At 37.4% G+C, this 16,369-nt stretch overlaps 5 protein-coding genes across 5 annotated transcripts; 2 read left to right on the top strand and 3 right to left on the bottom strand.

The window, feature by feature from the left end:
• Positions 1–471: 471 nt before the first annotated feature.
• LOC141902039 (WAP four-disulfide core domain protein 8-like) lies at positions 472–1,646 on the bottom strand. Its single transcript, XM_074789677.1, has 3 exons — positions 1,424–1,646; positions 1,292–1,330; positions 472–1,183 (listed from the first exon to the last, which is right to left on the bottom strand). The coding sequence occupies exons 1-3, from the start codon at positions 1,436–1,438 to the stop codon at positions 542–544; spliced, it is 696 nt and encodes a 231-aa protein (XP_074645778.1). The 5' UTR covers positions 1,439–1,646; the 3' UTR covers positions 472–541.
• A 949-nt stretch (positions 1,647–2,595) lies between these two features.
• Positions 2,596–3,541, top strand: LOC141901479 (uncharacterized). The gene is made up of 2 exons (XM_074788742.1): positions 2,596–2,932; positions 3,026–3,541. The coding sequence occupies exons 1-2, from the start codon at positions 2,663–2,665 to the stop codon at positions 3,230–3,232; spliced, it is 477 nt and encodes a 158-aa protein (XP_074644843.1). The 5' UTR covers positions 2,596–2,662; the 3' UTR covers positions 3,233–3,541.
• Positions 3,542–5,356: 1,815 nt separating this feature from the next.
• On the bottom strand, positions 5,357–9,541 carry LOC141901478 (putative phosphatidylglycerol/phosphatidylinositol transfer protein 2). Its single transcript, XM_074788741.1, has 4 exons — positions 8,882–9,541; positions 8,109–8,204; positions 7,451–7,635; positions 5,357–7,359 (listed from the first exon to the last, which is right to left on the bottom strand). Exons 1-4 carry the CDS (start codon positions 9,147–9,149, stop codon positions 7,279–7,281), a joined length of 630 nt encoding a protein of 209 aa, XP_074644842.1. The 5' UTR covers positions 9,150–9,541; the 3' UTR covers positions 5,357–7,278.
• Positions 9,542–10,299: 758 nt separating this feature from the next.
• Positions 10,300–11,357, bottom strand: LOC141901480 (chromosome transmission fidelity protein 8 homolog). The gene is made up of 3 exons (XM_074788743.1): positions 11,181–11,357; positions 10,943–11,066; positions 10,300–10,864 (listed from the first exon to the last, which is right to left on the bottom strand). The coding sequence occupies exons 1-3, from the start codon at positions 11,198–11,200 to the stop codon at positions 10,631–10,633; spliced, it is 378 nt and encodes a 125-aa protein (XP_074644844.1). The 5' UTR covers positions 11,201–11,357; the 3' UTR covers positions 10,300–10,630.
• A 156-nt stretch (positions 11,358–11,513) lies between these two features.
• LOC141901796 (U3 small nucleolar RNA-associated protein 4 homolog) lies at positions 11,514–16,018 on the top strand. Its single transcript, XM_074789272.1, has 18 exons — positions 11,514–11,592; positions 11,883–12,090; positions 12,163–12,282; positions 12,402–12,470; positions 12,563–12,647; positions 12,729–12,897; positions 13,005–13,080; positions 13,176–13,223; positions 13,314–13,491; positions 13,570–13,649; positions 13,731–13,827; positions 13,908–14,068; positions 14,445–14,643; positions 14,722–14,828; positions 15,158–15,253; positions 15,333–15,515; positions 15,591–15,680; positions 15,866–16,018. Exons 2-18 carry the CDS (start codon positions 11,932–11,934, stop codon positions 15,980–15,982), a joined length of 2,034 nt encoding a protein of 677 aa, XP_074645373.1. The 5' UTR covers positions 11,514–11,592; positions 11,883–11,931; the 3' UTR covers positions 15,983–16,018.
• The last annotated feature ends 351 nt before the right edge of the window (positions 16,019–16,369 follow it).

The following is a 16,369-nucleotide window of genomic DNA, read 5'->3' as shown; positions in this document are numbered from 1 at the left end:
TAAACGTGTTAAGGGGGTGGGTTATCAAATTGTTTTACCAATATTTCATTGGCGGGCACAGATGCGGTTGTCACTTAGATTGACTCCAGCGATGATTGTTCATAGTGAACACATCGGAACCACGCACCTGATCTCACAGCATTAAAGTTGACGAATTCAGAAATCTAAATTTCCGCACATTTTATTTCTGAGAGACTATCTAGAATTTACAGGAAATGTGGATGTGCGCCTCCCCCTAAGTGTCATGGGGACATGAGAAAAAAGCTTTTTTTCTCATTTATGAATTAAGAAAAAAGATTCAGGTATTTTTGATGAGATATAACTCGTCAGAAAATTTAGTAATTAATTCATTTTCCCATTTTGTTAGATTATTCAACAACACTTTTTTCTGTATAGCAATGCTAATTTCTGTCCCCGAGTTGATGCGCTGTTTCGGGAACTAGCTCATTCGATAGAGATGAAGAAGAAGACCGATTTTTCAGTTGACGATGATTTTATTCCAGATGCATTGGTATGTGCCTGACATCTGTCAGAGCAAGGATCAATTAATTACTAAACAAGCAATTGCACAGATAGTTATAATTAAGATACAATGATAAGATTTAAGGCAAAATGATATGCGAGTAGAAAAGGCTTTATTATGCCCTGAGTAAACGACGGAGCTTCGACTCGGCTCGGCACAATAGTTGAATCCAGCGCTGGGCCACCTGCAACATTTCCTGACTGCAGGACAATCTTCATCATTGAAACATTGGTTGGGTCGCATTTCACAGACTCCAACATCAACGAGCGGACACATCCCTCGTTTTGCACCCAGATAAGCGACGGAGCTTTGGTTCAGCTCGGCACAGTAGTTAAATCCACCGCAGTACCGCCTGCAACATTTCCTGACTGCAGGACAATCTTCATCGTTGAAACATTGGTCCTGTCGCATTTCACAGACTCCAACGACAACTCGCGGACACATCCCCGGTTTTGAACCCGGATAAACGGAGCTTCGCCTCGGCTTGACGCAATAGTTGAATCCACCGCAGGGCCACATGCAACATTTCCTGACTCCAGGACAATCTTCATCCTTGAAACATTGGTTCGGTTCAATTGCACAATGTGACATACCACCCGGACACGTCCCTGGTTTTGAACCCGGATAAACGGGAGGTTTGACCATCGCTGAACCGACATTCTATATTGAATTAGATAGAAATAACTGAACTACGAATGTACATCCCGACAGATATTTATGCATGTTTTGTACAAGATGGAAATGAGTATAAAATCTTCTTCAACTTACGATACACGACGCGACCAAGAACATCGCAAACGTCAGAACCTTTAGAAAATCAACATCAACAAATAAAAACATCAGATAGACGAATAAATAGAGCTTAACCATGTTAAACTGGAAAATGTTATATATGAATACCTGAATATTCGCCATCTTAAAACCTTCGCATATATTCCTAACAACAAAGAGTATTAACGACTGTGAATGTTAGTGTCTGCTACACTGTATAGATCCGTACCTTTAGTCACACTTTACAAACCAGACGTGTTTTGATTCCGGTTCCGGGTTTATGTATTGATTGTGTGTCCATTAATATACATTTGTGTGCAAATTATGTCAAACATCTGCGAAGGGCAAAATTTCTAAGGCTAGAAACTAATCAACATTGATAAAACACTACATCCGTGTTGTGACGATAAAATAACGAGACTCCCCAATGATAATGAAATACGAAATTATTTTCGGACGTCGTCTTTTATTATCATTGTGGGATTCTCGTTATTACGTAGCGTATTAAGTTTATATCCTCTTCATGTATTTTTGTAATCGTTCGTCGAATTTCATAAAATAGATAATGAATCGATTTCCAAAACTAATTATCCACCTGATCAGAGGATCATTTAGATTCCATTAAGTGTAACATCCTTGTTCACGTGTATATCAGCGCTATTTTGTTGTTCGATTTTCCTGCTTTGGCTGAAATAGAGGAGTACCCCTTGAGTGCTTTTCTCGTGTATCCATGAGACAAACGCTCGCATCTCAAGTATGCACTCAAAATATATCCTTTGATTATCTATACTGTGTATCATAATCATTCTTAATAATGAAAAAGTTTACAGGAAATGTCTAATGGGCGCGTTTCCTTTCGTCCTGCGCTATTGTAGATCTCACGAAATATATATTTTTGAAGTACAGAACGAAAATGATTAGGGTCGGAAATAAAAGTTCGTCCATCAATGTGTGATTGAATCAGGGACATCAGCCATGCTTCGACTAGCATTGGCTTAACATTGAATACTTGAATCAAACAATGAGGCCACTTCCAACTTTTCAAACTCCGACAATCTCCATCCTTGGAACATTGGATTCGGTCGAAGTGCGCGCACTCCAAAAACCTTGCGGACAGATTCCTTAGTTAATGAATGTTAGGTTTGACTTTCGGTTTATGCCATGCCGGTACGTCTACCACATATCTATTCAAATCTACCAATAGAAATATCTGGTTACGTCTTATAAATGTATGTCAAGTCGTGAACATTGAAAAGAGTAAAAAATTGCTTCAAAAGGAATTACTTCAGTTAAAAGGTTTACACAATTCATATACGTACGCACTGACACGATCTGCTTATTTCTGCAAATACTGAACATTAAAGTGACATGGGAAAAGACGAATTAATCGTTCCTGGATTAAGAACAGTGTGGATTAACAAAAATTCAGGAGATGTTGAAGCGAATGCAGTTTGTCTGGCCGAACAAGTCGGAGATTTGGATGTGTACCTTGCAGTCGCCGACTGTGAACATGGACGGGTTCCGGGCAAGGCCGCAAAAATGGACGGGGTATATTACTGCTGGTACGGTGTAGAGGGCAAGGAACATTGCACAACAAATTTCTGGTGGGTGTGCGCCACAGCTGAGATGGAATTAAAGGTAACTGATATTGGTTGAAAAAAACATTATATACATATCTATTCATTACATACATATAAAGTTGTATATATCTTGTTTGGAATTCGTTTACAGAAAGCCGATGATAAGCACACCCCGAAGAAACCGTTAGCTACGGGATTCATGTTAGACGGTACTGGCGTTTACTTTTCAGTAGTTGCCAATACACCTTACGGTACAATTCCAGGCAAAATCAGCGCCAACAGTGATAAATGCACCTATCCATACGGCGGAGAAGACCATGAAACAGATGATTTCTCGTATGTTACCTGGGACGATTAGTGATATATGTAATGGAGCATGTCCTATACTATCTTATATCAACAAGTTCGCCTACTTCTTTACAACGGCTTAATGACAACAACAAAATGCTTATATATTCATACCTTTAGAATATCTTTGCTTTATTCACTTATATCGTATAAGTATTTGATTTACAAAGGAATGTGTACGTGAACAAGACTGGTGCATTCTAGAATATATATGGAAATTCGTTTTGAGGTTTATATATGATTAATTAAACAGAAGATGAGGTCGTATTCGTGTTTGCGCTGCTGTGGTTTCGGTTTCGTTCAAAATTGAGGAATGTTCTTCCGCATCCCGGGATACATTTACGAATGACGATTAGATATCCGCGTTTGAAATTCGTGTTCATTAAACCGTAAATAATCGGGTTTGAAATCGTTGTCAGCATAGTCCATTCGCAAGCAAGTCTGATTGCCTGAAAAGTTGCGTTAGTTTGCAAAAAGCTATCTAATATGGCCACTACCGACCATGGCGTAAAGGCCACGACCAGGGTAACGAATGCGGCGCACAGTCCGATCGTAACGCGCAACTGTTTCTTGGCTGATGACGATCTTTTCGTTCGTCGTCCGCTTTTGTAGATCGTACGAAATATTTCAAAGTACAGAACGAAAATGATTATAGTCGGAGACGAAAGTTCGCCCATAAACGCGTAGAGACAGTGATCCTGATTCCTAGTGGCTAGTCGTATCATAAATCCATCGAAATACATTCGACATTTTCCGACGAAAGTTATGCAGGATTGAATCAGAATGGCGCTCGAGAACAAAATAACCGTGTAGAGAACAATCATACGATTCGTATACAACGAATCATAATATTTCGGACGACATATTTTCACATATCGATTTGCAGAGATCGCCACTTGACCAAAAACCGACACGGCATACGTTATAAAGGTAATGAGGATGAAAATCGTGGGTATATGTGTCCGCTGGTCCAACAGATGATGCCACCCGAAGAATGTAATCAGCTTCTCGGCTATCAAGAGTAACGCGAGCATCAAATCTGAGATAGCGACCATCAGTATGAATGCATTTGTGCTCGTGCGAAGCTTACCGCATACTATGTACGAAATAATCAGTAATCCATTACCGAATACACCCATAGACAAAATAACAAGACGTAAAATCGAAAATATAACAGTATACACCAGACCCGGTACAATAACCTCTTCAACAGTTTTAGAGTGATTAACAGTATTTATAACGATTGTCGTGTTGTTGTACATTCTGAATAAAGGTGATGAAACCGTGATGACCTTGCGAGAAAAGTCAGCTACAATCCCGTGAGAACCTACACGATGTATACGGATTGTTAAGCCTTGCTCAAAGTTGTTGTCCAATAACTAATTCATCGCTCGTAAAATCGTCACAGTTTCCAAAACAGTCACATTCAAAGCAAGTCAACAGCGTTTTGTTCCTGAAACCGATATTCTGTCCATCAGTTACGAAGAGTTTAGATGATTTTCCGCAAGGATTCGGAACTTATAGCACGAATATTGACGAACACGCCTTTATCCACAACCGAATTGCAAGAATCGATAATTGGGCCATCAACACTTCCACACTTATCACCTTCGATCCCTAATGAGTCGATATCATATACACACCAGCCACCGTGTGAAAGTGCAAAAACCTACGGAACTAATTATTATTAAAGCAAAAACGAGAGGGACTGAACCAGGAAGATCAGAATGTTCAAAGTTATATTTGAAACAAAAGGACACTATTCAATTCACGTTTGGTTATTCTGGTGTATTCATCAAAAATTCAAATTCTATGCAGCGTAGGCCTATACATATTACTGAAATGGATATTCATTTTACGCACAATAGTAATAGATAATCATAACTGCGAGTTCCGTCATTTGAGTTGATTGCAATTCCTCGAAATCGGTAGATGATACGGAATCCTTTTTCCCCAGGGAGAATTGCAGAACATTCGATTTCAATTTTTCTTTCTCGTATGTTCCAGCTTCTAAATCCGGAAAGCTTATTTCAGGAATGGTTTACGTTTACCGAAGGATAACGTGAGTATGAAAAACCCCATTCCTATCCGGTAAACCACGTATTACCGTGAAAACAAGTTACAAGAAACATCATTTGATTTCATCTACGTATGATTATTTTATTTGTCTTATGAATTTTGTGAAATCATATCGGAATGTGAATCAAATCCATAGAATTACATTATTTCCATTTCTCAATTACTTTTATCGGGTCGAACATAGGATTGAATATTCAATACAAGATTGCAATCAACTTCGTTAGTAATTAAACTTTATCATTTTTTTCATTGAATTATTAACAAAAATAATACAAAAATACAATTATAGTAATGATTATTACCGCTTTTCTCTTACATTTTGAGAATTGAATGGTTTCATATGTAAGACTGCAACTATATATGAATGTTACATGTTTATCATACAGTACGATCTTTTCTGCAGCCTTATTTATGCCTTTTTTATTTCTTTAAGTGTTTTTCGTGCCTAAATCCCCGTGTTGATCCGTACACAAAGGGATAGGTCCAGTATTTTGCGATTCAATATGAATCTTCGTCATTCATCGTGGTATCATCTTTTCACACGAATCTAAAACTAACCTCAGAAATTGTTCCACAGTTCTATTAGTTGTTTACGAGCTTGATTCTAAATTCGAATTAAACTCACAACAATGGAACTCGACGTATTTCTACTCCATTCTATACATATCACATCAGGCTCTAACGCGCGCAAAAATATTATGCTTCACAATATCATGTCATAGTTATTTCCAAAAAAAAGTCCACTCAGTACATATAGCAGTGGAAATTATGCATGCTTTCAGTAATTTTTAGATTTGAGATGAACATTATGTTATTGGAATAGTAAGTGTATATTGATCGAGAACTAATCAAAGTGCTTCTTTATTCGGATATAGGTTTTAGATATATAAATAAAATCATAACTTTTTTATTAGAATAAAACGAAAAATACAAAATCAATGATCGTTTCGTCGTGAACCAAAGATCTGTTTCTATCGATTTCATACGAAGTACGTGATTTTTGGCAATATCTTAGTTAACATTAGAACAGCTACTTAAAGCGTGCCTTGAACTGGTATGATTAACAATGCATTATCGCTTTTCTTGATAATCATAAACTGGCGTTTATCGAGATCGAGTTTTAGATCGAGCAGTTTATCTAACTGAAATACTCGAACTTTGAGAACAGTTTGACCGCATGTTTATGCCATACACATGATTACAGTATATTCTTCAATCAATAATAAACCTATATAATGAACATATATCATTACATGAAAATATAATATAAGTATTAAACGGATGACCATAACGCTGAGGACCGGTGTTAATTCTTTGCAAAATGATACGCACATCACAATGACGGTAACACCGGTTCAGTGGACATCGGTAAAAATGAAAATAGCACCAATACACCAGGTTTTACAAGATCGCACCGCATTGAAGGTATCTTTACACCAAGGTCCAACCACACTGTCAATGTAGTGACGTGTAGAGGGTCGACTTCAGTTTCAACGCTACCGAGCTATAAGAAACGTTAATGGATCAAATTTCGAAGATTATCAACCAAATGAATATCGTAAGAAATTGAATATCAAACAGTTGACCATTTTTTGAAGTACTTGGGCTTTGTGATACCAACGCGGATTGTTAGTTCAATAATAAATGTATACACGAATAAGTTAATCACAGTAAATATAGACAGATCTTTCAGTAACATCTACAACCTATGCACGTTATAGTGAAATACTTGACTTGGAATATAGAGGATATTCTGGAACGAAGAGGCAGCTGGCTGGCGATAAAACCGCCGGGAAGATGGAAAGAGTCACCGGGAAATGAATTCACTCGTCACACAAGCTTACAGTTCTACAGGTTTAAAACTATCTTTCATCTCTTCGTATTAGCCATCAACTTATCGAGGAGGACTGGAGTCCTGTTGGACCATATTCCTCTCTTCTATTGCACCGAGACCCGTTTCTGCGCATTTTGTTCGTTCTATAACACGAAATCAGAATAGGCGCAACCTATTTCATTTCCATCTTGATCTGTGGCCCACGCCTTCGTTACATATCGACCCTAAAATGAACATAAAACATCGTATTTCACAGCTGAAAAACCTGCGCAAATTTTGTTAATTGAAGTGATTCTTTTTCGTGGATGTCCTCACCTTAGGTATATAATTTGGTATCTTTAGTTGTTTTCTATAATTCTTTTGTCCTGGTTTTATGGGGCAGAATATGATCTGATCTTCCTCGCCTTCATCTACAGTACATAGTTCCCAATGATTGCTGTACAAGTCTTTACCGTTGTATTTCACCTCGATAAACAATTCGCCATCATCGATCAAGTTTTCTGTAATCAAATCATGTCTTTATTTACTCATGTCTTTATCAACCCTTTATGAATTGATAGTATAATAAGCGATATTTTTCTACAGAGTAATATAAGGCTATAGAAATATAAGGCTGGTCGAATAAATAGGCGACCAGAAACGAACTTTTCGTCATCGGTTAATCAAAAGAGATAGGCCTATATCAAAAAAATATGTATATGAAAAGAAAATGCAATATATTCGATACAATCATTGCCGAATTGACATATCGTCAACTTTGATCTTCAAGATAGGAATACAGCTTCGCGGTTAGGCCTACCATCAACAAATTCATAATTCAAAGACAATCGCGATTTTTATCACGTCTAGTCACAAAGTGACTGATAGTGACAGGTCAAGTAGACTACATTATAAATGATTCTATCGATATCTATGTGCACGGTACCCCCCATGGCTTCCCTTTAACCCAGTGTTCATAATTTTGTTAACTCACCCCAGGTAACATTGACATAGGTAAATGACGTCACTCCTCCCAATTTCTTGTCAGGTACCAAGATCGTCTTTCCAACCATTATTCTATCGTCACCTTCTGCAATCGAAAATTGTTCATGATGAATTAAAAAGTAAACCTTTTCCGAAATTCTGGCTCTGGCCCTGTGGTTAGCCGTGAAAGAAGGATTCTACGTAACTGCTAATTGGATTACGCGAAATGTGACACACACGCAGTATCAATTATCATAACATTATTCAGTACTATAGTACTGATGTACTGACACAGTTTTTAACCGTAGTATGAACATTTTTAAGAGGAAATTGTATCCCGTGATCTCGATTATCCGCGGTGTGATAAAAATACCCAAATTCAACCCGTTAACTGTGTATGTATGTAATACATTTTGCAGCAGTACCAGGATTCAACGATCAAAACGATCTGCATAGCTGTCATTGTTTTATAATGAATCATAGTAAACTTAGTTTTAAAGAATGAATTCACAATCTGGGATTGTTTAAATTGATTGTTTTTTTTTTCTTTTTATTACAGAAGTTCTATTTCATGAAAAGATTAAACGTATCGCTAAACTCTTACTCGTGAACTAAAGAAATGTACAAATGTTTCAAGATGTATGTAGTATAGCCTATACAACTGGAAAAGTGCTATTTGACTTAGATAATCTTATTATAAGTAAATTTGGTGAAGAGTCGAATTTCAATCACGTAACTGTTCAATTTCGGCTAGATAATTAATCTTACATAAGTCATACTCACCGCATTTATCGTATAGTTCACCAATAGACACGTGGCCATTTTCTTCAATCCAAGATTCCCACATTCTCTTCGAGGCAGCAACTGGATCATCGTCGTCGTAATCGTAATCATCCCGTAAAGCCTGACGCGCCAGTCTCGATGAAGCTGTCTTTTTTCGGTTGGCTGCTAAAATATCGTCCGGCGGCGGGTGTCGGAAGTATACCAAGTACACGCTGACCACGACCACGGCCAACAATGCAGAAATGACGCCGACTTTGATGTAACTCATTTTTCGCAAAGTTCTCAAGCAGCCCGCAATTTTGATCGATTGAATTCTTGTTACTAATTAAACGTAGATTGTGTTGACTTCGTTATATTTATACATTGATGTGGAGATGAAAATCAGATCGCTAATCAGCTGTTGCGTTTCCTGGAAAGGGCTGCAATGAGAGACCAGCGCTGGCACTTGCTATATCCAGGTTATATACGTACTGGAAAGTCATGTGACTGATAAGCTGCGGTTGGTTTAGAAAGTTTTATCTTCTTTTATTTGTCCGCTATCTTCCAGTAGGTGATTAAAAGTCAATATCGAGCGTACGTCATATCGATCGATCCAGACGCAGACGATTTTGAAATTTGGTCATATGAGCGAAAAAAGCAAACGAAACCATCGTTGATTCATTAATTATCATCGAACACTGGCTCGACTGAGTAATTTTCTTATATTCATAAGCAGGCGTTATTTGGGTTATTCATTATCTGATAATGACAAGGAGTCTAAAATAATGGCTTAATCATCATTTTCAGATTACAAAATATTATAACAGTTTTTAAGTGCTAGATAAATATCTTAAGTGTTTGAAGCGTGTGAGTGCAATAGAACGGGAATCAGTGCAGCAATAAGTACTAGAGTACTATCGCTGTAACAAGTTTTATGTATTGCACCGTAAAACTCTAGTTCGTTTCACAGTCCATGATTGCACCAAATGCTGGTACGCGAAACTTACTTCAGACTGAATTATTGTCTAATTTGGCACCCGAACGCAAATCATTAATTTTGGCAATTACGATAATAACTTAATGGTCTTCGTCGATAAGCGAAAGAAAATGAAATATTCAATGTAGGCTTATATACATCTAATGCGTACGTGTAGTCCATTTCTTATCTTGATAAACATCCGCATCAGTTTTCCCGTGTGATTGGTGTCCGAGTGTAACGATCACAAGTTTTCGCGGACAGAGTGGCCAAATAAATCAGCATGGACCGAGGTCATATCGATAATGACGGAATAACCCGATTTTCCTCGAGAATTCAAAACTGATAAACCTATGTACGTTTAGTACGATAACTCGATATCATTTAAAGACAATAGATAAATACATAAATAAGACTCTTATCGAATAATCAAGATTAATTCATATCTTCTGTAAACATCGTGTTTATTATCAAATGTTGATATAATAGTTGAGTTTGGCAAGATCTGTGTATGATACAATGTGCATATCGGATGTAATGAAATTCATATATTTTGGCCAGACATTTTTCCGTATGAAGTCATTACAGATACAGCTTATTTACTTTTTTAGAATTACATGTACAACTGCAGATTAAACCGTTAAGTGCCAAACGTAAATGCATGAATATGGTAAGCATTCAGAGGCATACTATTAATCACAGTTTAATTCACTGATGGACAGAAATACAACAGAAACTAATCTTCCATTCTCAATATAAGTAGCATCCAGCTTTTTTTTATAATCCATGAATCTTCATATTTTCTTAGGTACATGAGCTATAATCGGCTTCGGACGAGTTTTGAAGACAAGTTTTTTTGTAATGATAGCTTTTACGATGTAACTGTTCCCTTCTGCTGTCAAATCAGCTTCAATTGCTTCTTGAAGTGGAATGATATTTCTCTCCTTTCTAACAACGGCGAACGGCTTGTCGAGATTCGTCACCTTCCCATACAGTATATGATGTCCAATTATGAGTATTGGTACTCCCTGAAATAGATTTTCAAACTTTTTATTGTCTACATCGATCAAATATTCAGGGATTGCTTTTTCACTCAAGTTCGATACCTTTTTCGTGAAGTGTAAATCACCGATGAATTTACCGGAAAGATTAGGACTTCCTCCGTGTCTGTTTTCTAAATCACCCTGAAGTTCCACCATCGTCCATTCTTGAGAACCATCATCACTCGGTCTATGAACATACGATTATCAATATTATAAAAAAAGAATATCGGAAAATAAAAAGGATCAGTCGGTTATTTTTGGTAATTAGTATGACTTCATTCAATTGTTTTGTCTTTCTTACATTTGGATAACAATCTGCATTATAATTATTGTGACATCAACTTATGATGTGAAACAATAATTTGCATAATAAATTATATGGACATTAAACTGCAGATAGAGTTTTGGCTAAACTTAAGGGCAAATTTGTATGATTAGTGTTAAATTATCCGCGCGTCGACTTCCTGGTTAGCACTGCCATCTACTGTCAGATTGATGAATGACGATAGTTTACATTGGGATTCGAACCACAATCATGCTCATAGCGGTACCAGCTGGATGCTATGATTGAGATGCCATTCTATAACATTTTACAGCGCCCTCTACATAGCTTCCATCTTGAATCAGTGCCTAATACACCGCTGAATAACCAACACTGCACTCAACGTGTTTGCCACGATTATAACCTTAAATAAAGCATTATTTCGATCTTTGTAGGTAGTCCTATTTCAGATATACAAGTCAGTTTAAAGTTAATCATTCAGATTCATGAAAGAGCGTGGAAAAATCAGTTGTCAGTCAGTAACAACTGAAACAATAGATTAGGTGAAACCAAAATAGGCAATTCAATTCAAACTCGGTTCCTTTATTCATCCCTTTTATCCAAATTAAGTTGAAACAAATGCACCATTGACATGGATCCGTAACGCCTTCAATTTTGTTGATCATATTATTGTTATGTTTGTCACACCTATATGTACACAGTCGCCTTCATTTTCTTCAGATTTCTTTCATACCGGCACTGGGTGTCTGCCCTTCCTCCTTGAAGTGTGATGGCTGAATTTAAGGTTCACCAGGTTCGCTTCTTCGAATATACCCCTCATGCCATTCACTGCTTAGCATATGATGAGAATAAGAAAAGAATTGCTCTGTCGCGATCAAATGGATCCATTGAAATATGGAGCATTCCCGATAACTGGTTTCTTGAAAAGGTAAGAATTCTCTCATTGCCTCTCCTTTGAGGAGTTTAAACAGTGTTTGAATTTTTGTTTATATTAATTTAGGTAATTCCTAGCTGCGAAGGCCGGTCGGTTGAAGCGCTAGTTTGGTCGGCTGGGCGTCTCTTCTCCACCGGTTTACAAGGAGAAATCATTGAATATGACTTGATGAAATTATGCCCTAAGGTAGGCCTATACATTTAGAAATCTTTTTATCAGTCGCGCATGTCAGATTCATGAAAAGGATTAACGGATCTTAAGGAAGGATTGAAGGATTTAATGGATCTTATCGATCTTTTTTTCAGCAATCCGTTCCATCCTATTCTGGTGCTGTCTGGTGTCTTACAGTCAATACATCTGGCACTCTTCTTGCTGTAAGTTTCATCACATTTACAGTGATTAATATACTCAGCTCTATCTAAACCAGAAAGGTTTTATCATTTAAGATATGGATTATCTCTTACAGGCAGGAACTGAAGATGGATGTGTAGCGTTGTTTGATATTATATCTGATAGTTTGCAGTACAGTAAATCCTTTGATCGTATTGATAGTAAGTTGTCAATCTACGACACTTCCAAAATTGTCGCGCCTCTGTTGTGCAATATTTTCTTTAATTCCTTTCTTAATTCAGGTCGAATTTTATGCATTGCTTGGAACGACACGGAAGATCGAATAGTGACCGGGGGTATGGAGAATATCCGGGTTTGGAGCGTCGAATCGGGGCATGCCATTCAAAGATTAACTGTTGGTCGAATTGATCCTCGTAAAGAAACCATAATTTGGTGCGTGGCGGTTACGAAGTACGTTTTATTCCGTGTTGCCTAAATTCATTTTATTTCTGATGAAACTTCGGTTTTATTTCTTAAAAAGATGTGAGTTGACCCTGAGTCTTGTTGTTATTTTTCAGAGACATGACAATCATAAGTGGTGATTCGAGGGGGAAAACATCATTTTGGAATGGAAAGATGGGTACTAAAATCAAGGTGAAAATATCTTCAGTTCATTGTTTTGGTTAATTATGTTTAATAGATAATTGTAAATGTGTTGCTATCAAAAGCAATTTCTTTTTTTTTCACAGAGTTTCCAAAGCCACCAAGCCGATGTACTAACTCTTTGTATAAATAAGGCGAGTTTAGATATATGTATGACGCAAATGTAGAATGTTTATTTAATGATTCTACGTGACATATTTTCATTTTGCATTCGATAATTTCAGGACGGGGACTCGGTATTCTGCAGCGGAATAGATTCATCTTTAGTGCAGTTTGAATACATCAAAACGAAGGACGACAGCGATTGGAAAACTTGGGTGAACTCGAAAATGCGCCTTCAGAATCCACATACACATGACGTCAGAGCATTAGTACATACCGGCGAATTCCTCGTTTCTGGAGGTTTGTACAAAAATACCTCCAATAATGAAATGTAATGAAAGACAAAAGTCATTTATTCAAAATCTTCGTTCTTTTCAGGTGTCGATTGTAATCTCATATATTTACCCTTTAAAGGGAAGATTGACGGAAAGTATAAGAAAGTACCGGCGATACCTCAGGTTAGTGAATAAACACACAGCAAACGAGGATGAATCTGTGACTGATTAATCTTATTTACTCAATCTATATATATTTTTCAGAATGTCGTTCATATAGCGGCAGCTGATGCGTCGGTTTTGTTACAATATTCAAATTACCTCGAATTATGGAAGTTAGGCTCGACTAATAAGACATCGAGTGAGAAACTGGAATGAATTTTCTGATTAGTTTACCGTATGTCTGTTTCACTGTAAAGTAACATTCGTTTCTATTCACAGATAGAAATGGAGATATTCTTCCTCTTTCGACGAACCCGATCAAACTGCTACAGCTCAAATCGAGAGATGCGGAAACTATAGTTTGTTCGGCATTAAGTACATGCGGTAAATGGATCGCTTATTCCGATCTGTACTCGGTTCGTCTCTATCACGTAACATTGGTAAGTCAAAACAGAAATTATAGCAGCGTACGTTATTTTGAATGGACAGATGAACATCGAAACTGGGAAAAGTCCGAGATGAACTAGTCGCTCCATTTTAGAACAGACCAATTAACACTGTCCAAAAAGACTAATCCAGGTCCGTTCTAGATTTAAGAACAGACCATGACTATGCATACTTTGCTGTCAATCTCTCTATTGCATCTTGCTGGACCAGAGATAAAACAGCTAATTTGAAGATGTCATTGATACAGTGGTTCTAACTTGGTCAGTTCCAGATATAAATTAGAGCGGATTAACTAGCGGATAGTATGAACGCCGGGTTACTTCATTGTGCCAGCTCTTGAGACAGGAAAATGTCATTCATTAATTACAGGAAGAATCGGATACGATTAACGTCAGTTTACATCGAGTGCGGTATCAACATCCAGACGTGTTACCAGCTCATAGACTCGTATTCAACAACGATTCGACCAAACTTATATCAGCAGCCAACAATGGAACCGTGCAGGTCATCTCAGTCGATAAAATACAACCTAGTCTTATTTGTACGATGCAGCCATCTACAGAATCAGGTATAGCGTAATTTATGCCTGACTTAAGTCATTTGTTTGACATTTGTTCATATGTTTTGATCTTGTTTGAATTTTCAGAACCAAATGAATGTATTCATCTACTCGCTATCAATAATGATGGCACTCGTGTCGCGGCTGCAGATCATCAGCGGAATGTCTACGTTTATGATCTAGATGCTAAAAAGGTAGTTATCGTGGTATGAATAAGAAAAACAGGGTTCTTACGTATCAGAAAAATCGGGGAATTCTGACTCTTCTGGAAAATCAGGGAATTTGAATTTTTTGTTCTTGCTGGTGATGGGTGGCACAAGGAACAGACAACAGCCCTCATTGAGGATATCTTATAATTCAATCAGGGATTTTATGGTTGGCTAGGGGAAAATTGGGGAAATTTTGGATTCCCTGGTCTGTAAGAACCCTAGAAAAAGATATTGAAATTTTTCGCAGGTTTACATTTCATTTAAAACTGGTAACACTATCATTGCATCTGATAACTGATGAATTAACATTGCAGTATTTATGTAAATTACCAAACTATCACGTGCAGCCAACAGCTTTAAGTTTCCTACCAGACACAACTATATTAACTGTGGCTTACTGCGATAGAAAGGTAAGTTGTGTACATCCGATATGAATCGATGATTTCCATGTAGAGAGTAAAATAAACGTCGCGTCAATCTATTGATTAGGTGCTCGAATATGACTATGAGAAGAGACAATACACGGACTGGTGCAAGGAACACATAGCTCAGTTTCCTCATGATTGGATTCATCGGCAAAATAAACTACTAAACCTCTTCAATAATCACTCCAATCAAGATCAGTTCATTGTGCACGATGATCAGCAGTTGGCCATACTCGATAAGTCAAAGGTGAGAGAATGTGCGAAGGTGCATTACTGGAATGTAAATAGTTCTTGCTCATAACTTGAACTTTTTTGTTTTCAGCCGTTTTTGAGCAAAACCAAAAGTTCCCCAAAGACTAAAACGAAGCAATCGAAAGTCAACAGAGCGATACACATCTGCAACAAATACAAGGTAAATGCAATGTACTTCCAGGGTCCAGTTCCACAGTTCTGAGTTCTGATTTGACTCTGAGTTAACTCATTAAAAATGAACTAACTTTAACTCAGAGTTAACTCTAACTCACAACTGTGGAACTGGGTCCCTGAATATTATCTCAAATGTTAGTGTAACTATTATATGGTGTATGTCTCTTTCAGTATTTGGTTCATGTTGGAAGTCTACGTGATGGCTCATTAGTCGTAACTGAGGTGACACCGATGGCCCTTCTCGATTCACTGCCACCAACATTAAGACAGAAGAAATTCGGGACATGAATCAATTCAGATCTGTGTACAATTTTATAACGAATACAAGGATTTATGTATTGTATATGAATGTGTCAATTAATCCTTTATCTTGGATGAATCAATCCTGCTGTAAGAGGTCAAGCTTTTCCTGCCTCAGTATTACGGAATGGTGGAGGCATTTCACAGGGATCGGCCATTGATTACGTATGTGAAGTTTTCTTAGAATATTTTACTCGCCTTCCTCGAATGGATGCATCACATACAAAAGGACCCCTTCCAGCGTATAAATGCATGAACTGTTTGTTGAATCATAGCTCTTCCGCTTGCTTCGAGAATAGCAAATTGAAATTGCCGCCAAGTCGTGATAGCTGTAGCGACATCTAGTATTAATAAAACGACTCGACATTGGGTAAT

Source organism: Tubulanus polymorphus, chromosome 3, assembly GCF_964204645.1.
Source record: "Tubulanus polymorphus chromosome 3, tnTubPoly1.2, whole genome shotgun sequence".
Taxonomy (NCBI): domain Eukaryota; kingdom Metazoa; phylum Nemertea; class Palaeonemertea; order Tubulaniformes; family Tubulanidae; genus Tubulanus; species Tubulanus polymorphus.
This window is presented reverse-complemented; position numbering and strand designations above follow the sequence as displayed.